The 27,161-nt window shown below is 41.4% G+C and overlaps 1 protein-coding gene across 1 annotated transcript in view; it reads left to right on the top strand.

Moving 5' to 3' along the window:
- SERGEF (secretion regulating guanine nucleotide exchange factor) overlaps positions 1 to 27,161 on the top strand; it is a 149,713-nt gene that overhangs the window by 85,684 nt on the left and 36,868 nt on the right. Inside the window, 1 exon segment of the mRNA XM_083839627.1 lies at positions 1,122 to 1,158. Within this exon segment, the coding sequence (XP_083695753.1) occupies positions 1,122 to 1,158 (37 nt within the window).

The following is a 27,161-nucleotide window of genomic DNA, read 5'->3' as shown; positions in this document are numbered from 1 at the left end:
TATTTTATAACTTGGTATATTTTTCTATTTTATATTTTAAAACTGCAAATCTACTTTCAAGAAATAGAACATGGTTCCAGCTCAGTAGTGTTTGTGATTGGCAGCTAGATGCAAGACAATGAACTGGATACAGGCTTTTGAGAGGCTTGCCTTTTTTTTAAGCTCGAGGGTGTGCAGCAGAGTAACCTTGTATAAGGTGATGTCTGTGTTATGTCAGACATTTATGTCAGCAGTGGCATTGCAAAAGAACTCAATGGGAGAGACAAGCCCTTGCAGCAGGGCAGTGGTTGCTCTAGGTGTTTGTGTTACCATCATTTGTGATGAATTTGAGAGAAAGCTCAGTGAGTGATACTGTGGGATGTATGCTAGAGCAGCTTAAACATCTGACACGTTCACAGCAGCTGCAAAGAAGAAAGAAAAATGCATTGAATGCTGAGTTTGCTTTGAAAAGACATTCATAACAGATTTCCATCACTAATGAGATTGGGATAAAATGTTCGCATTGGTTTCTTTTTCTCTTCAGCATTTACCAATTAAAACAACCCGCTACTAGTAGAAGAGTTCAATTCTATCTATTTCTCCCTTCCAGATAAGTGGCCATAGGGATAGGATCGCTTCAGGTTTACGTCAGTGAGCCCGTATACTTTGTGCAGTTCTACAGGGATCTTGTGGAAAAACATTGCAGATGACAGAAATGGAGATGCTCGTTGCCTTTCTCATTCCCAGTTGTCTCTGTGTGCCTCTCATTGCCGAGGCTTCATCTGTGTTTCTTCTGTGCCCGTGAATAGTCTTGTTGATTCCAGCGGATGTTGTCAAGGGTGTGATGTTTTCGCAGTATTGTGGCCAGCTTTGCTCTCAAGGTTTGAAATGTCGGTGACTGGGTCTTGAAAGTGAAATGCCTGTTTATTAACGAAGCAAACATACTACCCTGTCCCTAAGCCCTTTAGCCCTTAGGGGAGCCTTTTAATAGAATTTCCTTTAAGAGTACTTTAGCCTTGATTTTTACATCCTACAAACTGTGGCTGTTTGTTTCAGGTTAATTTTTAATTTCCTGTTGTAATTGTGGTTGTCTTGGTACTGGTAAGGGAATTTTTTCTGATTCATTCATAATTCTTTTTCAGATTGCATGTGGCTCAGAGCATAACCTGGCAGTAGTTGGTAAGTAGCTTAATTTTGTATCAAATCCTGTCTCTTTTCTTCATTTTTAAGTAGCACAAGATGAAAGAAGAACATACACATCAAAACATATCAAGTGATTAAGGGCATCGTGCAGAGAAAGGGAGAAAGCAATGTATAGGTGTGGAGAAATGAGGAGAAATCTGTGGCCTAGCTGGTGATAATGAAAATAACGCCCTTGTTGACCAGCCACATTGTAAGGAGAGAGAGAAAGGTTGATGGATGTCACAGCGAAATATATTTGCAAACTGCTGCAGCCTGTTTTTAGAACAGAGCCGTTGCAACAATTCAAGCTGCAGATTTGAGAAAACGTCTGAGCTTGAAGCTGGTCAAAAGTATCTATGTTTAACAGGGAAATTTTCAGTGCAAACATCTTCAAAACAACATTGTTGTTCTTAAGTTTGGAAAACCTTCAAAATGGTAGTTAGGTTCTTCAGTACATCTTAGTACAACGCTGCTGTTGTAACAACGATGGAAGTTTTAGGAAGCTAATGTTGCTGGAAGAACTGAATTTTGTTTACTAATTCAAGTGAGAATCAGATTCCATGTGATGAGTTGATGACTGAAGCTTGTTACATGATTGTTATCATCTATATTTACATGTTAAGAAAGTTTTTAACTGTAGAGTTTTCAGGTGTTTTGTAAAGGTCAGCATAATTATCCCAGCCAACAGGGTGACAGAGACGAAGGAATGCTATGCTAATCACAGCTGGAAGTGAAACCAGCATCCTCGCAGTTTCAGTCCAGCAGTCCGTCCATGTAGACATTGCCGATTACTGTGACTGATGCATTGAGATGTTAAATGAAGAATATTCTTGATTTTCTTGAGTGCAGTGTGACAGGTCTGCAGAAGCCAGCTATTTGGTAGGCAACTTACATTTCATGTCCTACTGTTAAGATATTTATTTTAGGATGGTGTCTTACCAGCTCCATTAAGTGGTCACAGAGATGGTTTTCTGTATATGTGGTATACGATTTTCTAATTATGTTTCTAAAATTAAACCCTATAATGAACTCGTTGAAGTTCAACTTAATTCATATGATTGGCTTTAGGAAAAGATTTTTCCTTTACTTTCTCTCTACTTTGTTCAGTGTCACATGCATCTATTAATTGTCAGGCTGGTGCTTCTGAATGTCAACTGAAGAGCAATCTGAAGAATTACATTGTGTTTCTTGCTGAATTGATGAAGTAAAAGTGTACTGCTAGCAGATTCCTCCAGTCTGCATGAAAGCCAAGCACAGAGCATGAACAACCTTCTCTCTCCTAACGTCCTTTTAAGCTTTCTGCCTTTTAGGCAGAAATCTCTGGAAAAAAAATGGGTAGGGGAGAGAAATTCTAGAAGTTAGAGTAAACTAGAAACTCGGAACACGCGAAGAACATCATATGCCTGTTTAAGCTGTGTGCCACTCTCATTGAATTCAATGGGAAAATTGGCAGTCCTAGAAGTTAGTCGTTTTTAAGTACAACAGCGATGTGATGTTACTAATATATATATATTTTGAACTAAAGAACTATGATACATTTTATTCCTGAACTGAATTTTTGTATGTGCTTTTAAAAGGTTAACTTTTTAGAACAGTTTATGGTAGTATTTCTCCATTGCTTGTCACTCTTAGTTCAAAGCTGTCAGCTGTTGTACTCCTTAAAGATATCACACAGCTTTCAGTAAATATGCCTATTTGATTGTACAATTTTCCAGTAACTTATCATTCAAGCAGCGTTTGTTTAGGACAACTATATAATCAGTTTCTTAATTGGTAAATGCTTGAGTGACTTTTAGACTGAAATAACTTGAGTTCAATGTAAAAGGTGAGCTGAAAAGCAAACCTTTAAGTTTAGAATATTCACGTTGCTGTTTCTGGTTGCATATACAAATGTCTGTGCCTCAGCTTTTAAATAGAAACATTTTTAAGACAGCAGCTAGGTTTACGATTCATTTCACAAATGCTGAAGCATTCCAATCGTCTTGCTGATGATATGAACTGATTTGTAGGACTAGCTAGCAGTTGATTATTTTTTTTGTTACTTTATATAGTCTGTATCCACTTGGTTGTTTGATTTTTCTTTTCTTGCCTTTTTCTACTGAAAGTGCAAAATTTGGCTGTTGTCATTGTGATGGCACCGAATCCTTTCTCATGGGTAAACTGGAAGAAATTCAGTTCTCATTTGATCATGAGGTTGATGTTGTAGAAAGGGAAAAGGTGTGCAAAGTCTCCAAACACGTCTCCGATATTTCTAAACGTAATGAATTCAAAGTAGTACTTAAGACATTTACATCGTCTCATGTACTCACTTCTAACTTTCCCCGAAACTACTTACGTTTTTGTTTTAGTTTGGGATTGTCTTGCGGTACTGATTCTAACATTTGTAAGTTTTGCATTTTTTTTTCATTTTCATGTGACCATTTACTTGAAACGGAAAATCCCCAGCTAATAGAACAAAATCTTAGACTTCTCACCTCAGTCAAGGATTAATCATCATGAATCATCATGAGAACCAGCCTATTTTTGGTAGAAAAAAAGAATAGCTATTTAATTAATGTTGGATAACATCTCACATCAGAAAACCATCATCCGACACTGAAAACTGTGCTTGTACTTAGCACAACAAAAGCTGGCTTTTCAACCCGAGTGTGACAGCTGCACTGTGCAGCACTGAACTTCGAGGTATTAAGACAATCTTTAAATGATTGAAATACTCAATGAAACTAAATCACAGCAACAAAGTTAAGCTTTTTCGGGTTTGAAAGTGTTTTCAACAATGAAAAAGTAAGGAGGTTTGATTCTTACCCTGAAATGTATGTGGTTAAAAATTGTATTTGTGGAGAAGACTCTTATCATCCTACCTGCCCCCCACTATGTTTAGATTATTTTTTTTTTTAATTGAAGAGAACAACTTCTCTTTTAAAGAACACTTATCATGATGCATGTGGCTCATGCAATGCTACAAGTTAACTAATCAAGCAATGGTAGCTATAGAAACGTAGAGCTGTTATAACGGGCACAGGACAGGATTTCTCCAAGAGCTCCCCCAAATGCAGACATCTTATTTTAATAAAAATTAAGCACAAACTTTATTCAAGCCTCCTTGAAGTATAGTAAAAAAAAAAATGAACTAATTACAAGGATGATGCTCCTATAGTCTAGCTCCCCCAAACCTTGTAAATTATAATACTGCTTCTTGGTCTTTGTTTGAGCTATTTTCTCACCTGTATAACATAAAAGTCTTTTAAAAGAAAGATACTGGAAGATGTGTAGGGAGTAATGCTTTTTTTAAAAATAAAACTTTACAAGTTTATAAGCTTTAGTTGAAGCCCACTTTTTTTTTAAAGCTGTCAAAAGGTAATTTGGAATTTGGGTCCCCTTGATGGTATGTTTGTAAACAGCTATTTCTTACAGGGTCTGTGCATGCCTCCAGTAGTGCAGTGCCTGATACCAAGTGATTTTTCTGCTAACATAGTGGGTAACTTGGACGTTTTACCTATTTTTGTGGAAGTAGAAGAAAAAAACACAGACCTTTCTGGTAAGCTTTTTCTAGTGAGGTTTGGAAAGTAAAAGTGTTTGGAAATGTGGCCCCCTGAAATGCTGCACGTGACCTTTCCCTGCTTTTTCACAGCATGGTAAATTCTGTTTTCTGCTCAGGGTTATGTTGTGCTCTTTGACAAACTGCTGTATTTTAGACGATGTGTGTGATCTGTGTCAAGATTCTGTCTTATCTGTAGCTCATGTGCAAGCAGTGCTGGACGTACAGTGACATGGGCGTTTGTGTCCCTCTGACGCTGCAAGTATCCCATTGTGGAGTAAACAGTAATATGGAATTCAATGGAAGAACAGTCTTTGCAAGGAAATCAGGAAAAAACGTACCTGCATTGAAATGACAGGTAGTGCTTCAAATTCCCTGGACTAAAGTGTGCAATATCTTTATAGGGGCACTACAAAAAGTTACTGCATCATCTGCTAAAATTTGCTTCTTACGTTGTTATGCTGGAAGAACACAGCAGTTACGGGGAGGGAAACAAATGTGATCAAAATGGTGAACCCTGATGCAGAGGGTTGGTGATGCACGTCCTAAAGTGGTCGTGGTGTTGATGGCATCCCGGACACTTTGGTTCCATACTTCGTGGTAGGGAAGCCAAAAGCTTCTTCCGCTGGAGCCCCTGTGTCTGTATGAACAAGGTCATGTTCTTCCAGTTAAGTTCCATGATTCCAACTAAATTATTGTGAAGAGCATCAGTGGAGGAAGTACCGTGACAGACTGAAAGGCATATTTCTATGGCAGAGTGAGCACCAATTGGGAGAGGAGACGGTGGAGGCTGATGGACAGATCTCTCTGCTGTGCTGACAGTATTATTTAGATGTTCACAGCAGCCCTCCGAAGCGGCAGATGTAGTCATGTGTCTGACATTTGGTCCCAGGGGGACTCAGCAGGCTGTCATAAAGAGAAAATCATAAATTCTCTCTTGCTTTTCATATTACTGCAGCGTTCGGCGGAATCATTCAGCGTTCAGCAGTGGAGGGCACTGGTGTTCAGCAAGGAGCCTTAGTCTGCTCCTCTATTACTTTATTTATTATGCATGAAAAATCCCAGTGCAGCCAGGGTCTCTATTGTGAAGGTTTCCTGGCAGAGCAGCATGGAGTCATGTTGCAGCATGCTGTCTCTTTGCATTGCAGCACTAATCGCATTCTCTGCTTATTAAAGGGCACCTGGCAGGACTTTGAGTAACCATTGCTGCTGTCATTTTCATGGGGGTTATATGTCAGACTTCAAAATTTGTTCCCTGGCAGAGAGAACAAATTTGGTATGTCATTTAGCTGTTAATGTGGCTTTGACTGTTAAAGTAGCTCTTCAAAATATAAACTGCTTTGCTTCTTTCCCTTGCACAAAGCAGTCTTGCTCATGCGATTACCTGAGCACCTGTCTGTGCAAGTGCTTTCTGCCTACCTAGACGCTGATCTGCCACCACAGTTTTGCTGTCATGTTTAGATTCAATGAGCCCTAACAGTGCTGTTCAAATGTCTTCTCACTTCGTGTTACTTTTCCATAGCATATTTCATGGTCCAGGCAAAGTAATTATTTTCTGGTAGGATAGAAGCTGAAAATGAATTTGAAATATCTGATTTCTTATTACTTTCAGCAAGTTACACTCATCAAATCTGATCCTTTGATCTGTCTGATCTTCTTTTCCAAGGGTTGCTGGATAGCCAAGCTGCCAGCTATTTCATGAATTTGTGGACATGGGTGATGAGGAGAGAAATGTGGAGGTACTAACTTGAGCGCTTGGAAAAGCCCTCTGATGGGGCTTAAAGCCTTGTATCAACTGAATCGTCGAAAGTCAGTGGATGCAGCTGCTGATCGTAGGCAAGGGAGGATGTTTTGCTCCAAAAAGCTAATTAGATCCATAAGATAAAAATGGGTACATCCTGACCCTCTGGAAAGAAACGCTAGAGTTTAGGAGGAGATCTGCCTGTGCTGCATCTTCCACTGACCAAAGTGCAGGTTTTAGAGCTGCTCTCTGTTCCAGGCTTTGTCACTGGATTGCTGCTTGATCTGGGGCAATTTGACTCTGCAGAGCGCTTTGTTCACCTTCCTCTTTTCTCTGTCTGGCTTGTCAATTTCCATTGTGGAATCTTTGGAATAAAACCGCCTCTTAGTGTATTTTAGCACTGCCTAGCATAATGGGACCTGATTTATTTTTTTAAATCCTGCAGTAAAACTAATAATAGTTGCAGCCACTTTCCTTTCCCTCAGAGAGGCAGTTTTAAAATATCATTAATCTTGGTGTGTGTGTCTCTATCTTAATTTATATCATTTAGCATATAAACAGGTATTAATGCAGTGCTTGTCATATTGTTTACAGAATGGTTTCCTGCTTAAGATCAGAAAAGAAAAAGCCATTATATTTTTCTGTGTAAAAGCTCACGGTGGCTGTAAAATTTTTTAATTGACCTTCACATATTCACATATCACATGGTGCTAGCTCACAGTGTGTCAAGAGCTGAGCTCTTGTGCCCTGTCATAATGTCTTCTGTGAGACACCATGTCACATCCACAGGAATAATTCTGCTGCATCAAGAGCCCTGCAAAAGATGGGCAAGAGGTAAAAATGCAATGTTAACCTCTGGTGACAGCTAAAACCATCAAGCTGGAAATGTGAGTAGCAGATAGAGGAGGTGAGTATCATGAGAAGCTTGGAAACAACCAGCAAATGCTAGGCAAGAATTTCACTGAAGCAGAATGAGAGGAAAGGAGATGTTTCTTACAGGTATGGGTGAACAGGAAAGGTTGTCCCACGTGGTTTTAGAAAATGATGGAGTATCAGAAGGCTCTTGAGAGTAGGAGCCACAGTACAGATGCATGTGATCCTTCCTCAGTCAGAGGGTTCAGTGGATGGATACTAAGTCTTTAGAAAGCAAATTAGAATTTATTATATTTGTTTACTCACAGGCTTTAAGTGGAGCAATTACTTTAAAGTAGAAGAAAAATATATCCAATACATCCAAGGCATATTTATCTTGATTGTCAAGGATGCAAACAGGAGTAACAAAAATAGTCACCCTTGCTCACCAAAGGAAGATTTTAGAGTTTGTTAGTTATAAAATGAAATAAAAGGAAGGACAAATATCTAGCTTCGGGGAGTTATATAGAGCACGTAGGAGAGATGCTCACTGAAGTAAAAGCACAAGGCCAGCAAAGCGGCTGAAGGCACTTGAAAGTGCCACAAACGAAGGCTTCGGTACCGTACGGCTGAGCGACGCGGAGGAAAGCTGTGCTGATAATTCTGGATTCTGTAAACGCAACAACCTCAGCTCTTAAACTTGTAAGTGTGTTACTGAGTAGGGATTTTGTACCTTAAGTCAAGGGTTGTCAGAAGAGAGAGGTTTATGTTTAGAAAGGTGGAGTGAGGAGCATCCTCGCTATGCTGTGGGATTTGTGCCTGTCCAGGAGCGAGTATCCTGAGTTTGTGTGTACTCACTGGCCAGCTCCTTTACGGAGCGCTAAGCATATATTTTGCCAGTGCACAAGTAAATGTGTGTGACCTAGGTCTGTCTGAGAGATGATGCTGTAAGGATACGTATGAGATACTGTAAGGTTGGTGATATGCAACAGGGATGCTTCTGGAACAATACACATTTCCCTCACATGACTTACAAAGCTGGCTGTAATTCCACAGGATTAAATGTGTGTGTGAAAGCAGGCTTCTCGAAGCTCTTGTAAACAAGGTGGATGGGGAACTGTTCCTCTAGCTTTCCACGACAAGGGCAGATCCTTTCTCTTTCCCAGCATTGTGGTGTTAGGACTTTGAACTTGAGGGTACTGGCAACTGTAGTGGAGAAAATCCAGAGTCATTAGCTGGCAAGCATGATTATTTTACTAGTAATGCACTTCTTTTTTTACAAAGAAACCACTATGCAAGCTTGCAAGCCTGGAGCAAGCTTTCAGGGTAAAAATATAGCATTTTTATTAAAACCGATTGGCTTTAGAGAGGTGAGTATCTCAAAAATGATTAGGACAAAAGTCAAAGCGGAGATGAAAAGTTGGCCTATTTGTAAAAATTACCCTTTACTTGACTTTTGTTTTTGAACTTGTTTCACTCAAATGCTTCTTTTTGGAAAGGAGGTAACCAAATAATTAAAACTAAAAATGCTTTTGAAACTCATTTCACTATTGCGCTTTTTCCAGCGCTTTTTGAAGAATCTCAGAGGAGCAATGAGGCTGAAACAGGACTTTTATTACTTCGGAGAAATGTGTTCTCCTTATTTTATTTTTAGATTGTTGGGTTTATTTGAACAGTGAGAGAGTGAGAAGGATCGATAACTGTACTGAATGGGGCTTTAAGAGACATTTTAACACGACACATTCAACATTTCATGTGTAGCAGAGAGAAGGGTTGATATATTCACGCTAATCAAGTAAATCAAAAGGAAATCAGGTCAAGTGTGTTGTTTATGGCACAATTTCAAACAGAACAGTAGTTAGCAGGAAGCTGAGCGGAGTGAGAGACTACTGCTACTTAGGAAGCTCTTGGCACCCATCAATCTTTGAGGAGCAAAATGTCTGTATTACGTATGTATTTGATGTGATCTAAACTTGCTAAAGATGGTAGCAGATGACCTGTCAGTGTTCTCAAAAAACAAAACAAAACAAAAAAAACACCAAAACAAAAAAAACCACCAACCAACCAAAAAAGAACTCCAAATTCCCAAACCATAGTGATTTTAAGAATAGTATGCTGAGTCCTCTTTGACAGATTTCCAGTACAGATAGTGACAGTTTCCTTAGCTTAGTAAGTGTTCTGGCCTAAATATTCCTCCCCACTACAAATCTAATGGAATAATTAACTTGAAAAGATAATATGTGATATATTGATTCTGGCTTAAACATTGCTTGTATCTATTATAGCACTGATTTGCTAAATTAAATGTTTTCTAGGACGGCCTGCGCATGATGCCAAGAATTCACGTTAATATGCCTCGCTCTCTTCTCTTTCCTCTTTGTGCAGATCTAGCATCTTACTCTATCCCTACTGTGTGGCCTTGTATTGGAACAAATTACCAGATTGTTATGAAGTGATTATGATGGGAAAGAGTAGCCTAAAGCAATAGGTGTAAGAGGTGAAACTGCCACATTAACTGATAAAGGACACAAAATCAGATGTGCAACCCTGCTTTTACAGATGGGTAGCATGCTTGCTGTTTGTTCTTTGCTCAGGCTGCTTTGTGCATGTAAGGTTGTACCCAGGGCACCTGGCAACCTTATCTGCTCTTTTGTACACTGATTTTTTTAAATATTTTCAGCTGGCTTGCATGATGATGTACCATAGTGAAATTTTTAACACTTATACCAGCTGCCAGTGTGACCTCTGATTTTCTCTGTGGCCCTTCCTTTGGACTTCCCAGACCTGGGCTCCTCTGGGGAACTTTGCAAAATATAGCAGGTCCTCAGAGTTTTGATATTACGTGACCTGCAGTGCTAGTGACTTAAAAATCCATAAGCTGTTCTCAAGTCTCCTCTTATTCACCTTGTACAAAAGAATCAGGCTGTTCTCTATCCGGTGTACCACTGCCAATGAGATGGTCTGTAATGCAAGACACAATGCTTTTCTGATGAGTGAAGGACATACGTGGCTAGATTTGTTTTTCTCAGTAGGAAAGAATTTCTATCACACAAATTTTGAACCTGATGAGCTTATTCTTTTTTTCCTTGTGAATGATGCTCCGAACACTAACTTAATAAAACATGGGGAAATTCTTCTCTTAAGACACATCATTAATCATCTCTTCTTTCCCTTCTTTAAGCATTTTGCTGTTAATTTGTAAAATGTTTAACCTGTCATGACCTTGGTGATAAATCTGAGTTGCCAAGAGATTGAACAAGTAAGCAGATGCTTTGCTGTAGATGTAGAAGATATTAAACTGGAGGTTGTTTTCTCTATGCCTTTGATTTTCAGTGACACCAGCTGCTGTCTTGCTGAGTTGAGACATCTCAGAGAATGGGCAGGATGACAAGCAACACAAATCCATATAATATTTTAATTCTGAGTAGGGAGCTCACTTGGCTTGAAAGGTACATTTGCTTTGGCTTAAGCTTCTTATTTTTTTTCCCTGAGCTATTTCCTCCTGCCTGCTTTCTCTTGTACTGTTTTTTTTTTCAGTTCTGAACATTTCAAGGTGTTCTTTTTTAAATTGAAGGAGACGAAAGGTGTATCTCTTAAAGCCTTCCAACACATTGTACTTCTAAATGAACACATGGGACACCTGCTGTGTGATGTGTCGATGGTAAAAGATGTATGTAATACACTCAAGGGGATAGGACTGTTTTGTAATGCAGCCTGCTGAATTTGTTGTATTAACAGAACCTTGGTTGCTGTTACCTTTGCCAACACATGTATTTTTTTTGCGTGATATTGATTCAGTAGCTGCTTATTTGCAACTTCTGTGAAATTATTCCCTAGTTTTGATAAGAGTAATTCATTATTTGTTACTGTTTCCTGCTGATGTAATACAGTGGATCAAATCTATGACCTTTACTTCAAGGAGAGTTCTGTAACTGAGCTCACCAGATGGGATTCGTCACGCTAACAAGTGCTTTACTTTGAGCAGGTATGACGAATTTACAGCACTCCCTGCTTCTTTATGATGCAGACCCAGTGCATGGGTAATTCTGGCTTTTTCCTAGAAATAGATTTTTGCATTTAGGCAAGAAAAGTAATTATTTATGTTACTTTGGTACAGGAGGAGGAAAAAAGTCTCAGGAGTTGCTGTGTCCTACCATGAGCTGGTAGACAGCCTCTCAGTGTCTCATTTGTGTTCACTGAACGTGACTTTAGTCTCCTGTTACGGGGTTTTTTGCTGAGTAATGAAAGAATTCATAGCAGAGGCAGTCTTTAGGTGTGCTCGTTTAAACTGGAGTCTTCCATTAATCCCAGCAGCGTGGTTCTCCCCTTCATCTCCTGGAAAAACAGCAGGCAGGATGAGGGCAGCTGCAAGGCTCCCTGTCTCCCTGTGCCAGAATGGAGATGTAAGCAGGGTTGTCAGTTTATGATAGTTTTTTTGGGTGCATCTGGCTAGCTGTAATCTTAAGTTCATGTAAACCTGTTCTGTAGGACCAAAAGAGGAAAAAAAATGTTAAAGAAGTCAGCACTTGATATCCTTGCTGTTCTGTGGCCACTCACCGTACTTCTAAGCTTTTTTGGCCCTGATACTCATTTTACCACCTGCTAATAAAAGGATGCACAAATCCAAATTTGTTCTGTTTACATCCAAGTCTTGTGGATGCCTGCCGTTAATACAGCAGGAGTGGTACGGTGCTTTGCTGTCACTCAGATTCCTTCAGCCTCCACAGTACACTGTTGATCAAGTTGACTGCAAAGCAAGATTCTTCCTAGCTAAATTGTGGATACCCTAAAATAAAAAAGCCTAAATGCTGCTGTATAACCCTTGTACATTTGTTGAATAAAGAAGCAGCCACTTAACTTTTTTTTTGAAGCGCTGTAGTAAAGAAATCTTGTTCTGTTGACAAGTTCAGCGTGAGTCTTGTGCAGTACTTCTCTGTCTGCTTGGGTCCTCCTCCTTCTCCCATCTGCCACCTTCTCACTCTAAGGAAAGGAAACTCCATTCTGTCAAAGCAAAGTGCCAACGAAAAATGAGGGAAGACTTTTAAAAAGAGCAGGTTTTGGATGAGACCATTCGCTGAAATCAAAACAAATTGGTATAATCACAGCTTACTGTAGTTGTGCTCTCAATGCCTAGCAAAAGGTTAAGGCTAACGTAACAAGATGTAGTCCCTCCAGTGGAGGACGCGCACTTGAAAAAGGCAGAAGAAAAAGAGGAAAGGAAGCAGACAGGTGAAATCGCTCAGCAAAGCCAAGTGGTCTTTGGTTACTGTGGTTGGTGCTCCACGACAGCATGTTCCTTGCAAGGAAAATGCCAGTTAAGCAAAGGGATTCCCCAGCAAGCAAATTAAATGCCAGAAATGAAATGACAGCTCTTTTTTCCCCTCTAGCTAACAAGGATATCTACCGCTGGAGTATCACAGTTGAAATGGATGCTCTATAACTATTTTGCTATATGTGATGTACCTTATTTTGAAGTACCCTGCTTCAGAGGACCTGTATTTATGTGCATTGTGAACTTTCTTGTGCTTTAAAAAGCTTTTGCTTTTTAATTTGTGTCGTGGTTTTACTTTGCTAGGCAGCTGAACTCCACCACAACCGCTCTCTCACTCCCCCTCCTCAGAAGAGGAGGGGAAGAAGTAAAGGGAAGAACAACTCACAGGTTGAGATAAGGATAATTTAATTAAAGGGAAAATAATTATTAAGGAAAGATTATTATTAATTGAACAATTTAACTAAAGGGAAAAAGGGGAAAAGGGAAACAAAACAAAAATAAGTAAAGGCTGTGTGGAAGTGCAGAGGAAAGAAATTCCTCTTTACTTCGCACAAAGGAGCAATGCTTGACCACGTCCTTGAAGCAGGGCCTCAATGCATGTAGCCAGTGTTCGGGAGGACAGACACTTTTGCAACAAGAGCCCACCCCTCCCCTCTTCTTCCTTTTTCTACCTTTTATTGCTGAGTGTGACACCACATGGTATGGAGTATCCCTTTGGTTGGTTTGGGTCAGCTGCCCTGGTGATGTGTCTTTCTCACTTTTTGCCCACCGCCAGCCTGCTGACTCTGGGAGGGTTAGAGAGGGTCCCGGTGCTGTGCCAGCACTGCTCAGCAGCAGACACGACGCTGGTGTGATACCAGTGCTGTTCTAGCTACGAGTGCAGAGCACAGCACTGTATGGGCTGCTGCAGGGAAAGTTAGCATCCCAGCCAGACCCAGCACAATTTGGAGGATTGTTTCCCTTTGTAATGATCTTTTTCTTCTGCCTGATGCTGACTTGCAAATTCACTGTGAGCAGTTAAAGCCTACGAATGATGAAGTTGTAATTATTATAGAGACTTTGTGCATTCAAGTCTCTGGGGCTGGAGCTCAAACCTGGCAATTGCGTTGATGGGAATGAAGGTGCTGACTTTGATCCTAATCCTAGGAAGCATGTCTGCAACTGGCAACCTTCTCATAAGTGTTAAGGATTAGACAATTTCAGGACTGTTCTTCGTAGAATCATAGAATGGCTTGAGTTGGAAAGAAACCTCAGCAGTTTGTCTGCTAGAGATGCTGAGCCTTCAGGCTCGACGGCTGAGGGTGCTGGTGGTGGGTCTGAGGGAGCTAAAACTGTGAGGTCCTCATCAGTACGAGCTGATCGCCTTGAGCAGAGGGCGTAAGATGGCCTATTTTGTTGGCTCAACAAAAGTAAGGTATGGCTGAGCTTTTGGTGTGGATGATACATAACAATTTCTCTAATATTTTTTGTGAGGGTAATAGTAATGAGGCGCTCCTTTTAAAACTTAACCTGGTTTGACCTTTGTGAATTTGCTGTCTTCCCCTTGGTGTCCTTCCTTGTGTTTTCTCCTTGTGCTTTAGTTTTAAATTCAGCATTGCCTGGATTCCTTCTTAGAGCTGGGCGTCACTTGCTGCTCAGGATCATTGGTGATTTTCTCTTCCAGGGGCTTAGACCAGCATTTTACACAGAATATTTAGTCACATTGTTTTGATTAAAAAAAAAAGGTCATCTTAAGGATAGTCTTAGCTTTGCTGTCATGCATTGGTGCTGCTGTTCTTTGTGGTAATCAAACTGGAATGCCTGGCTGTCCTGCCAGGCCTAACAGAAAGAGGATGGAGGCTGCAATCGCTCAGAGTAAGGATGGAGCCTGTAATCATTCAGACTAGCAGATGTTTCTTCGGGGTACTGCAAGCTGCATTGCACAAAAGGAGCGGTGGTCTGTAAATAAGTAAAAGGCTTCAGCTTCCAGCATGCGCAAATCCTCCGTCCTCATCGGTGGGTTAGTTCGGAACTGCAGCAACAAAGGAGAACGGGGAAATAGATTCGTAAAAAGCACAAAAGGTGCTCCCTTTTCCTGATAAACCAGCAAGGAGTTTCTCCTTCGAGAGTTATTCTGCCAAATTTGCACTGCCTTCTGTCTTTCTTGCATGAGGTTGAAATAGGCATCAGAAAGACAGACCCATGCGGTGCCTGAAATACCTAAAAGCTTTGTGTGAATGTGGTAGTTGAAAATACAAAACTTTCTTCTGGGTAGAGAGGTGGAAGGTATCATTTCCGCGAAGCAGATACTTTGTTAACCTTTGCCAGGTTCAAGGCAAATAAGTGATATAGTGAGGCTTCCAGCATGCATTTTAAACCTGAGAATGAGGAATATTGTCATGAGGACTTAAACAGTGTATGCAATTCTTGGTTATTCTCCACAGAGCTCTTAAAAATCAACCTTGTGTAGCTTCTTGCGTCTGTGGCAGTTATACCCAAATGAGGCAAGCTAAGATAGAAGTGACACAAACTAGACCAAAATGCTAGAACTTTAAAGGACTTCTCATCTTAAATCACGATTCTCCTTCAGGTCTGAATACACAGCACGTGGATCTCAGTGAGTGAACCTGCTTATTTCAGACCTGTTCTAGAATTATTTCTGCAATTTAAAATATAATCTTATAATCTTTAAGTACCGTGAGGAAACTCAAAAGGTAAAATGTGTTGTAGTGGTCAGGATGTCCTCTCAGAAGTGCCTGTGAAAATGAGCTTCAGTGGTGAGTTTTTAGTTAATCATCTCCGTTCTGCTCTGGTCTAAATGCCAGTTCGTGCATTATGCTGGGGCGTGGCAGTGTCCAAAAAGCAGTGTAGTCCCAGGTAATCCTGGTGATGGCCTGCATTTATGTCACCATGAGTTCATACTTGTGGTTTGTATGAGTGGTTTCAGCTCAGGCTGAGCACAGACCTTGCACTGGGTTAGCACCTGTGTGGAGGATGTGGCTCCGGGGGTTAGTGCAGCCCTGCCAGGGATCCAGCTGGAGGGGGCATGTTGTTAGTGCCCCCTCCTTAGCCATGTCTGGATGACTGTTCAAGCCTTCTGCTAAAATATAATGTCTCATAAGGATAGGTAAACATACCCATGAGCACGTAGGTGTACTTAAACCGCATCTAATGCTTCTCTGCTGGCTTAACAGCATTCAGATCTGTACTTTTTAGGAGCATGGTTATCCAAAGGCCTCCAGAGATGCCTTTCATGCTTGGATGCAGATAACTGGAAGTGGGCTGTTTCCCTACTCCTGGATGTCAGGTAGCCTTTCGGCGAACCTGGCCCTTCCAGAGGTATCTGCTCCCTTCGGTACAGTGGTGGGAAGCTGTAGCTCAGAAGTGATTTGGAAATTTCAAACCTTCTGCCATGCCAGGGGTTTAAGAAACCTGGCTTGCAGCCCCAAGAGACAGTTGTTAACCTTGGGTTACCCAAGGTTTCACTCCATGGCTAATTAGTAATAGAGAAAATCTGAATATGTGACTAAGGCACAGGGCTTCACCTGATAACAACAGCCCTTCTCCTTCGCAAATAGTTGCCTTGCAACATTTAGCTACATAACAACTACTGCTGTTTTGTGAATGAAGTGAGTGGATTCCACAGCAGTCTTTGTGCGCGCCCCTCTGTGTTTGGCTCACAGAATGAGAATTACATTTTGGTAGTTTTATAGGCAATGTAGCAGAAGAAATGGATATGGAACAGAGGTAATACTGCTGTACCAGATAAAACATGATTTCTCGTTCTTGAAGAAGGATCCTTTTCTGTGAACTGTGTCTTGTGTAAATGTCAGGGTTTGCCAGGCTTTTACCAAAAGCAGAGGAAAAAATTCTGCAGTAACACTGTTCCATTTCTTATTAACTGTGTCTTTCTGAAGTCATGAGGAGGCAATGATGGCATATAATTTTGATACCTGATAAAGTAGTATCATTTGGTTAGGGTGAGAAACAATGTTTAAGAGCTGACAATGCTACTTTAAATGATTGCTCTACTTGTAGTTAACAAGGAATTCATCCTAAAGAGCCAAGTAAGCATATTATTTTGTCGTGGCTAGTCAGATTTTCCATGTAAAATTAAAAGGAGGGTAATTTTCCCATTCCTATTTTAGAATGTTCCTTATTCTGCCTTTATAATTTTGTCCATTTCCTCATTAGTGTTCCTTTCAGAGCCCAAACATGACAACAGTGACACTATTATCAGCTTGAAATAAGTGAACAAACCTTCTCATTTTCAGTGGCGTTTTGCCTATGGCAGCTATTTTTAATTTTGCAGCTGCTGAAGACTAAGGAAATATGTACAGGCTGATGAGATGGTTTTGCAACTGATGATTTGGCATCGATATCATGCAGCTACTTTGCAAGTGTTTTTATAGGTGTTAGGGAATGTGGGGGTTTCCAAGGGGTCTCTTTGCTGGAGTGGTGCTTCTCAGGGAGAGAGCGAGCAAGCGTGAGGCAAAACACTAATAGCAGAAGGAGGTATCCTGCAGGCTTAGCCTTCGTGTGCAGGTGTTCAAAACAGAGTGTGAGATGACAGCTAATTATTTTTTCACCACGTGTGAATATGAGCTGACTGCTTCATGTACTCTTCTGTATATTCCGAGCAGTGCTGGTTCCAGGGGGTCCTCAAGTTCCCGGATTTTTCTTTCCTGGAAAAGAAGGTGGTGGGACTTCTTGGCAACAAAGAACAATTCTTGTTCATTCCAGCCCTGGCTCTTGGTTTAAAACCCGTTTCATAACTCAGATTGAAGATCAAACTGCTGAACACCCCAGTGCTGCAGTGACCTGGGTTTGGCTTTACGTGGGTGCTCCTGCAGGTGAGCTTAAGTGTCCACCACTTGTAAAAGTGACTGAGGATGGAAGGCACAGCGGGGTTGTGGGTGTAAAACTGTCCTACCGAGTGAGGCACCTACGCTCCACTTCACTTAACACGAGTGCTTGTTCAGGTCTCAACAAGTGCTGCTTTTGTCTTTGTACCAATATTTCTGTAATTTATAATTCACTGTGATAGAAGGTAAGATACGACAGTTCATTTAATTAGTACCTCTGAGTGGTGTGGGCTTAACAGACGGTTGGTAACAGCCCTACATTTTCTTAGATGCTGTAACACAAAAGATTTGATTTTGGAGCTCCCCACAGGCAGAAGAGAGTGACAGAACCCAGTAGGCAGAACCCAGCCTAAGTGATGAACTGGCTGAAGATTTCAATGGTAAATTGCAGAGGTTTGGACTGAATTATACTCTGGGAAGTCTGTTTCATTTTGTCTTTGACTTTTAGCCCAAAATAGATCATGTATTTCCTACTTTTTCTGTCCAAAATTCGGTAGTATTGGTGCATATGAGCTTCCAGAGCATTTTTAAATCCATTTTAGTGCATCCTGACAATTGGCCAGGTTTTATCTTAACAGTCCATAAAGTACAGTTCAGCTATGTTTTGGAACACCTTAAAGCTTCATCAACCACCCTTCTGTTTTTGATTTGGTAAGTAATCAGTTGGTTTGCAAATTTATGTTAAATTTTGATTTGCAAAATGTGAAAGTAACTATGGTCAAGAAGGTTTGGATACTTCTAAGCTGCTGTCATACCATTATTAGGCAATTAAATCCTTACACAAGTGATCTCAGTTTTTTGCTGCGATTGTAGGAAAAACTGCACAAATAATTGAATTGTACTTGCATTGAGCATCAGTCTTTGGTTAAGGTTGTTAATTGTTTTGCTAACTTAACTGATAATCCTGTTAGTTATCTGACCTGTTGCGTGATCTCATACAACTCAGAGTACTTTCATAGTATCTGTCTTTCAGGAATATCTCATTTCTATAAATGGGATTTCTAATAGTGAAAGTTGCTATACAGAAGTGTTACTGGGAGAATTCAAAAAGAGAATGAAGTAATGTATCTTTCAAGTGGATCGACTGCCTTAAAAGTGTTCCAAATTAACTCTTTTCTGATTTCATAAGAAATAATAATAATAAAAAAGGGCAGCTAGTGCTGTGGCGTCTCAGAGAAACTAAAGGTCTGAAACATCCCATTGAGAGGAGTCTTTTTATTTTTGCAGGCTAAAGCTGTGAAACATGCTTACTCTCATTAAAAGTAATGAGGACTCCATGTCTTGATTCTGTAAATAAGTCAATACCCATCTCTCTTGCATTCTGGTGACAGAAAAAAAACATGTTTGTTTAACAACAACTTCGTTCTCATATGCTGGGTGTCTCTGGTGTGTTGCCTGTGTCCTGTGAGTTGATGCTGCTGAAGTGGGTAATGTATCTTTGACCAATACGTATTGACAGACCAACTGCATGTTAGCCTGCTAGCTAGAAATAAGAACTCAGTATCATTTTTATCCATAGTCATGCTCTAGCCAAATGATAGAAAACCTGGAGCAGGGATTATTGGAGACGCAGGCACAGGCTGCTTTGCAGTGCGTGTTCTGTGACTCTTCAACCAGTGGGAAGTTGCACCTTGGTTCACAAAGCTGGTGCCCTCTCGATTCTATGAGCAGGCTTTGTGTCTTCGATAAGAGGCTGCGTGGTTCTCCGTGGAGCGATAGGCCGTGTGCATGTCAGCACAGCTTTATCAGCTGGGAAGGGCACGAGTTTCACACACAAGTTGTGACCCACAGTGCCTCCGGCATCTCAGTAAATGACACCAGCTGAACCTCAGGCACAACTGAGACTTTTGTCCCCTAAAGATATTGGATTCTGTCAAGAAAGCCCAGATTTGACAGATGTTAGCTTTAGTGTAGCAGGAAGTGAGAAGCTTGGTTTGGTAACCAAAAAAGAATGAAGTTAGCTTAATGAGGCCACTAATCATTTGAATGGTTCTGCTCTGTCTGCATCTGTAAGTCCCACCAGAATTTGCAGTGGTTTAAGCAGAAAGCTGACATGAAATAAGTCAGTTATCTTTGATCTTTTTGTTTGTTTGTTTGTTTTTCTTGGGATGTGTTTGTTTAAAATTGGGAAACTATTGGAGTAATGAAATGATGATGTGGTAATAGCCCAGGGAAACACACTAATGTTAATTTTATTCTATCCAGCTCAAGTAGTGTAGCAAGGACAAAGCATATTCTGTGTATTTGTTCTGTGTTAAGTGTGAAACTGGTCAATAATACCTACTTCAGTCTTCTGCTTCCAGATCCTGTCATAAGTTCTTGTTCTGTCAAATTCATACCTTCTTTCTCCCTCTTTTAAGTAGCGTTCTGTCTGTTGGATCAGAAGTTGCCAACTCTCTTCATGGTGTGATAATCGTGAGGTGCTTTGGATTGACAGTTACAAATGCAGTGTCTTGGTCCTTGGAAAGAAGGTGTTGTGTTTAACTTGGAACATTTTGACTTAGTGCCTCTTGTCTCGTGCCTTCATAGACTTGTCATAGTGAAAGGGGCTTAATGAGGGAGACTTGGCTGTTGTTCCTGATAAGGTTTCTTTTGGCAACGAAGGTTATTAACACTGAATTCCTTTGAAAACATATTTTGCAAGAAGAATATTGAAAAACATTGTAAATAGGGACAAATAGGAGGCCATGCTTTTATATGCTTGTATTCAAATTGCAACCTAAATAATTGGATTTGAGCTTAAACTGCATTGTTAGAGAACATAAATAATTTTGCCTAAAAAAAAAAAAAGTAAAGTGTTTCTCTTGATTAATGTGAGAAGGCTGGCTGCATCCTTGGCAATGAATAAGTTAACCTACTTAGTGTTTTGTGTGTAGGCAGCATGCAGTTCCATGAGATTGCAGTGGGCAATGAAGCAGCAGAATTCAATTTGCAGCAGTGACCTAAGAGGGACTATTTTTAGTAATAAAATAGGTCAGGGGATGTGGTAGTGCAGACTGATAAATGAACAGTGTTCCCCTTCACTTGTGGGGCTTGCTTTTGTCCTCCAGTGTAGAAGCTCTGTGGTGAGGGGAAAATGAGATTCAACACTGTCACGTGCTCAGTGTTAGAATTTCTTTTTAATGTGAAGCAATCGCAGGAAAAGCTCTGCTCTTTTTTACTGATAAAGTAATAGAACTACCTTGCTGAGGGATTCATGGAACGCAAAACTGGCTAGAGAGCTGGCTGTTTTGAAGCCATTGCTCAAAGCTGTTTTTAGCACTGCTGGAAATGTTACGTTGTGGTGCTGTCTATGTGACAAGCAGTTCTTGTTCTCCTCTTTTTCTTCTCTACTAGCTGTTCTTCTGTGGATTTTAATTTGCTTCTGCTACCAGCTTGCTTTCTCAGTGATTTATGCCAGATGAGTGCTAGAGTCTTCCTGCAGGTGTCAAAGATGAAGTGCTGCTTTATTCTGTTCCTTTGTCTGTGGTATTTGGAGGAAGCTTGCTAAGGATCTGGTTAGCCAGTGTTCTTGTGTGACAGAGCAGGCTGAGTTTCTTCTTTAGTATTATGCTATTGCGTTTCCATACTTGCTTGGTTTCTTTGAAATAAAATTTCAGAGCAAACGTAAGCACCTCTTGCCAGTTTATCTGCATTGATATAAGCTATCCCGGTAGTAATTAGCAGTGTGGAAAAGCCCTTAGAAGCTCTAGGCATGGAGCAGAGCATGTTGATGCCATACAAACAGCAGAAATACAAGGTAGGTTTCATCCTAAAGCCTTCGTTTTCCCCTGGAAAATGAACGCTTAGCAGGAAGCAAGAGATCCCAGCTGCAGCCGGGAGCGGAATCAGTATCAGTGTGTCACACCATATAACAAGTACAATTGCAGGATGCTCAGGCTGTTGCTGAAGCTGTTTCCAGGAGTTAATGAGCCCTAATGAGCCCTGGTGAGGTGCGCTGGGCTTCCCAACTCTCCTGCTTTGGAACTGAGCAGATGCCTCCCCAGGGGCTGCTTGATGTTGTGTGAATGTACATGCCTGTGCTGGTGCTCATTTGTCTGTTCCTGCCTAATGCGGCATTGTGAAGCACAGATGTGGCTGTATGACATGGGGGAGAGATGCCCTTAAATTTTCCCTTACTTTCATCTCCCATCCTTGCCAAATGTGTTTCATATTCTGACCTGCCCAGTTAGGACTATGATGAAGTACTCTCCAGCAGAGTTTTTACGGTGCTTAAAGTTCCACGGATAATATCATGTGGATACCATATTTGTAAGGAAACTGTACTAAATGTTGATCACTGACATAAAAATTGTAAGCTCAGACTATCCTTGGTCTTTTTTTTAAAGCTTGCAAGTTAGCTAGAATGCAGAAGTAACTAAACAGCTAAATATTATGTATATTATAAATACAATGTTTTTCTACAGCCAAGATCTGTTTTTGTATTGCATATAAGCGTTGCATGCTTCGGATATCAAGTGACATGGCTCTTTAATGGTTATTTGAAATTAATTTTAAAAACATGAATTCCAGTGGGATCATAACAGTGGAGACATTATCAGCAACACTCTAAGAAACTTGAGGGGGCTTTTGGTCACGTTCCATAATCAGTGTAATTTAATGTGTTTTTATGGGAGATCTTTTGGAGGAATATGTTATTCTGCCTCTTCCTTTGAAATGAAATGGACGGTGACTTTTTTCCTTGTTAACCTGGTTTTGTGAAAGAAAGCTCAACAATATAACTGAATATTAACTTAGTTGTTTGGTCTTTCTGCCCACACAACTTGTCACGGGAGCTAGGACTTCATGACAACTTGCAGTTCATGAACTGCACGTGATTACATTTACTGGGCCTACAAGGGGCAAAATCCCCGAATACAACCCCTGTGCTTAGGAGGCTGTAGCTCTACAGTCTGCCCTCACCCCCCTCTGCTGCCCCGTTGATTGCTGGTCTGGCTGGTGTCTGTGCTATGCTACGCTCCTTAAAACAAATACTGTTAAATGGAAGGCTTGTGCTCTAAAGGTGACTGGACCCATCCTTTTGATATTAGCATTTAATGGTGGTTTTAAATTTTGAGGATAATGTAGACTTTTGCTCTCCATTAAGAATTGATTTATTGTAATTTTGTTTTGGGGAAGGATTTTTTTTCCCTTTGTACTTTTTCAGCATGACTGAATCAAAAAACAATTTGTGCCAAAATAATAAGCTGGGAAGATGGCTTTTTTTTTTCTCTAGTGTGAAATCACATTTAGTGTGGGTATCAGTATTGGGATTGCATGCAGTTTGTTACAGTGTCTTGTTCTGGAATTTACTTTCTACTTACTGGGGGGGAGGGGGTTGTGGAGGCTGGCAGGGAGAAATGAACGGCAGTGTCTGACAGTAAGGTAGTAGGCAGCCTGGTGGCAATGCCAGCAATTGTGGATAACCCCCACCGTCTCTTCAGGTTGCTTCTAACTCCAGCTTCTCTCTTTCCAGGCAAGTGTAAGTAGAGCTTTAAATTTAGGATCATCTCCTTGTGGCCTTGTGGTTTCTGTACACAGGTTTCTGTACGCTGGTCACGGAATGGGCTTTTTGTGGCCAATATTAAGGGGGCAGCCTTTGCAGGAGGTGGGTTGGTGTTGTGCTGTTTGGCTGACACGCGTGCCAGCAAGCCACGCTCACCTGTGGCCGTGAGCTGCCCCCTCAGTCCCCTCCTCAGCAGGACAGGGGAGAAAATGAGATGGAAAAGCGTATGGGCTGAGGTGGAGACAGGGAGATTGCTTACCAGTCACCCTCACAGGCAAAGGGGGCATGGCTCAGGAACTATTGATATTATTTATTGCTGTTGAAAACAGAGAAACAGAGTTGGATGATGAGAAATGAAGGCAAAAACTAAACTACCTCCCCACCCCTTTTTTCCCCCAGATTCAACTTGATTCCTTCATTCCCAACTCCTCTACCTCCCTTTCCTGCACAACCTTTTCCCTCACCCCTCACTGCCATGCAGTATTTTTCCCTTTCTTAAACGCCCCCAGCTCGCTGAGGGCCTTGGGGCGCCCTGAGGGAGGGGGGCTGCTCGAACCGGCGGGAACCAGCTGGGGTAGCCCTGGCCTCGCCTCACAGCGGCCTCGCCTCACAGCCCCAGTTTACTGCGGTTGTTCTGAGGAAAAAAATCCATCGGATCAACACCAGACTGAGGTATGTGAGAAGTAGATCTTGTTCCCGGTGCTGTCACTGGTATTTTAGTTGTCATGAGGCAAGGGAGTTCCATCGTGTGCTCCTCCCTTTTCGGCTGAAAAGTGGAGACAATGGTACATGATCTCCTCTGGAGCTTCAGGGGAAGGGTTTGATGCTTTTCATCAGTCCCATCATGTGTTCATCAACAAGAAAATTTCAGTCTTTCCAAGCTAAGGTTTTAATGGGAACTTCGTGGACAGGCCTTGGCCCGGCCGTGTGCAGAAGGAGCCATCTGGTCTGGCTGTGCGCTGCTCGGAAGGAAAATCTTGGCTGTCTCTGTACTCTAGGTGTCTTTCCAGCCAAAAGCAGAGTGAAAAAATAAGACTCCTGTCATCATTCTGAGAGTCCCAGCTCCCTCTCACCTCAAAGGCTTCCTAGAATGAGTAGCTTTATTGTTTATTCAGACAATGTGACTGTAATTTGGAGGTGGAAGGTGTAGGATTCTCAGACCAGGTGTGTCCAAAGTGGTATATAATTCAGCAGCATTATTTTCACTTGCTTTGTGTGCATACACATGCTTTTAAGTAATGGGGAAGCTAAGGCACAGAAAAGAGTCTGAGATCTGCCCATGTTACCTGCTAGCAGCTCAGCAGGAATGTGAGGAAAAGAAACCATGTCTCAGTTTCAGGACAGGTCACAAAAACCAAAACCTTGTTCCTGTACCTTCCCATAATTGCCCCTCTTACAGCTCTTTTGTGTAGTGACTGTGTGTGTTCACTGAGCTGCCCTCCCCACTGAAATGCCTCCCCGGAGGTGGCCTGTGGCAAGAGGGTGGGTGCGTAGCCCCCAGCGTGGTGTAAGCACTGGCTTCTGCGCATTGCTGGTAGTACGATGGGACCTGCAAAATTAATATGCTGGCTGGAAAATACAGAACGTATTGCTGTTCTTCCTTCAGGCTCTGATGCTTCTCAGGGCAAAGCGTCGCCTGCAAATAAGTGTTTCTGTTGTTGAATGTCATTCTGAGGTGTATTGCCTAAAGGAGGCAACTTGTCTGAGAACGCAGACAAGCAGCAGCGTGTGGCTGTGAGGGGTAGCCGGCTGTGTCCTCCCGACAAGGTCACGGTGTCCTGAGGGGATCTGTGTAACTGATGGTTTTTGCTGTGCCTAAGCTGCAAAAATTCTGTGGTGAATTACAAGGCAGGTGTAGGTGGATTTGCTTGTACTCAAGTTCCTCAGAAAACAGTTGCGCCCTGCATAACTTAATGCCTGGGGAGCAGGCTGGCAGTGACAGGGCAACCATTGCTAGGTCAAAGCATGCAGGGCAAATCCTACAGGTCCAGCAAGCTGATTGGCTTGTTCAACACTGCAAAGTGTTCCATAAAATAGTCTTTGTTCTGGGTTTCCCCTCACCTTCATCTCAATCGATGAGTTATCGAGGCTTTAAGCAGCCTATGGGAAGTTGCCTCGTTGCTAATTAATGTGTGGCATTAACTTCTGGTTTTCTTTGTTGCGTCTCTTGACTCTCACTCTGTTTTAATACACATGAAAAAAAAAAAAGTTTTAAAACCTCTGTGCATGTCTTCAGGGCAAAATCCATGTCAATAATACCATAGGCAAGATTTTCAAAGAAGCACCAGGGTGCAGTGTTTGCATTAAGGCCTAGTTTTGTTCCTTTGGTGCTCAGATTTGCACCCCGGAGTGTAACTGCTCCACATGATTTTATGCTCAGGGGCAGACAGCACACGTTTGTTTTCCTGTATTTGTACAGCGCTGCATGTGGCAGGGTCCTGGTTGATGTTTGGTTTTGTTGGTGCTGGCATGGCAGCGATAGATGTGGGTAAGGGTGGACGAGTCTTGATTGCAGCAGTGTCTGTACTGAGGTGGAAACTACCTTTTTGAAAGTCTGGCCCAGAAACAGTATATCAATTACGAATGAGAGCACACGCGTGTTTTGGTGCATGCAGGGAAGGTTTTGGCTATTGTTGAAATTGTTTGGGAGGAGGAAAATTGGTTTTATTCCCAGGTTTGGAGGTGACTCGAAAGGATTTATGTCAGATTAAAGATCTTGCTGTGCAGAGACTTTGATTAATAGGTTCACTCGGGAGTCATAGCTGCAATAATTGTAATTGGAGGCAGGTTTTTGATCATGAGTCACCTTGTATGGGCTCTCCCCACTGCCCTCCTAGAGACAGTGGAAATCTGGAAGAGAGGAATCTGTGACCTTTCATTACCAAGCTGGCACAAGAAATTGGCACTAGCTGGACCCTGCTGTTGGAAAAGGCCTGGAGAATCAGCACAGTGCTTTGTGCCCAGTTGGTGCTGGGTTAGGTCACAGGTGCATAGAAGTTGCATCCAGAGGGGGAAAAAAAGCAGAACAATAAACGTGATCTCAACACGAAGGAGCGTGGTGGTGATGAGGCAGCCAGGGAATGTCAGACAGCTTTGTCCTTCAGTGACACTCTGGGCTTCTAACGTTGGGAGTGGGAGCATCTTTTGGAGCTTGCGGAGAAGGGCACTAAATCCAGTCCTGCTATGAGAACAGTCTCGGCTTCTGCCTCTTGCCTGAATTTGATGTTGGGGTTCTGTGAAGAGTACACACAGCTCCCGCACTGAAGCACGTGGTTACAGATTTCAACAGAGGAAGTGTTGGGATGTTCCTTATTTGTGTGTGTGTGTGTGAAAACTAGAAGAAAACCAGGTGAGGAAGTTATTGGAGTACAGTAGAGAAGCTGTGGGCCTTTACAATGGAAAGGAGAAGGACATATGGCTGTTCTTCATCCTTTAATCAAGCTACTGTTTGTTTTCTTTATGTTCTTTTTCTTTGAGCTTTTTTCAGAGCATGTTTATTTTAATGTAGTCTATTTTTGAATATAATATTGAATAGTAAGTGAAAATGTTGAAAATGTTTGACAAATTTTGACACCCTTGAATCTGTGACCAAAGGGCTCCATGGATTCAGGTTCAGGCAGCAATAACTCTGAGTGCCTGAGGTCTCTTTGGACAGTGTTCTTCCCCTCAAAGGGAAGAGCTGGGACCCCTGCTGGAAAGCTGAAGGTAACCGTGCCCTAGCCACTTCCTGACCTACAGAATACTCACAGGCTTTTTCTGACCCAGAAAATAAATCTGATATTAATTTCCTTCAGAATTAGAAACCTGGAAAGAACAATATGTTCTTAAGCAGTATCATTGAATGACACTGAAATTTTAAATAACATTAAAGTATATTGTAAATGGTTAAGAATTAAAGAAATAACCAAATGGTAATACAGGTCTTTAGCAAAGTACAATGTGTAAGAAGCACTGAAAAATGTTTGTGTGTGTGATGAAGAGAATCTGGTTCGCTGTTTTTGATTTATTGGCTGGCTGAATGAATTCATTAATTGTGTATGACTACTTTTACTTCTGGGTGGTCATTTTTTATTACAGATTTCATTACTGGGTGAGCTTTTCCTAGGGATGCTCTTATCATCCAAAATTAACTACATGAAAATGCTGGGGAGGCTCAGCCCTCCTTTCTTATATCAATATTTTTCATAGTATGGTTTCACAAACTGCAGAAAAATCTACTTGGGCTGTAAGAGGCTAAGTTTTGTCTGCTTGTGCTAAATATTTGGACA

This window comes from Anser anser (assembly GCF_964211835.1).
Source record: "Anser anser genome assembly, chromosome: 5".
Lineage (NCBI taxonomy): Eukaryota > Metazoa > Chordata > Aves > Anseriformes > Anatidae > Anser > Anser anser.
This window is presented reverse-complemented; position numbering and strand designations above follow the sequence as displayed.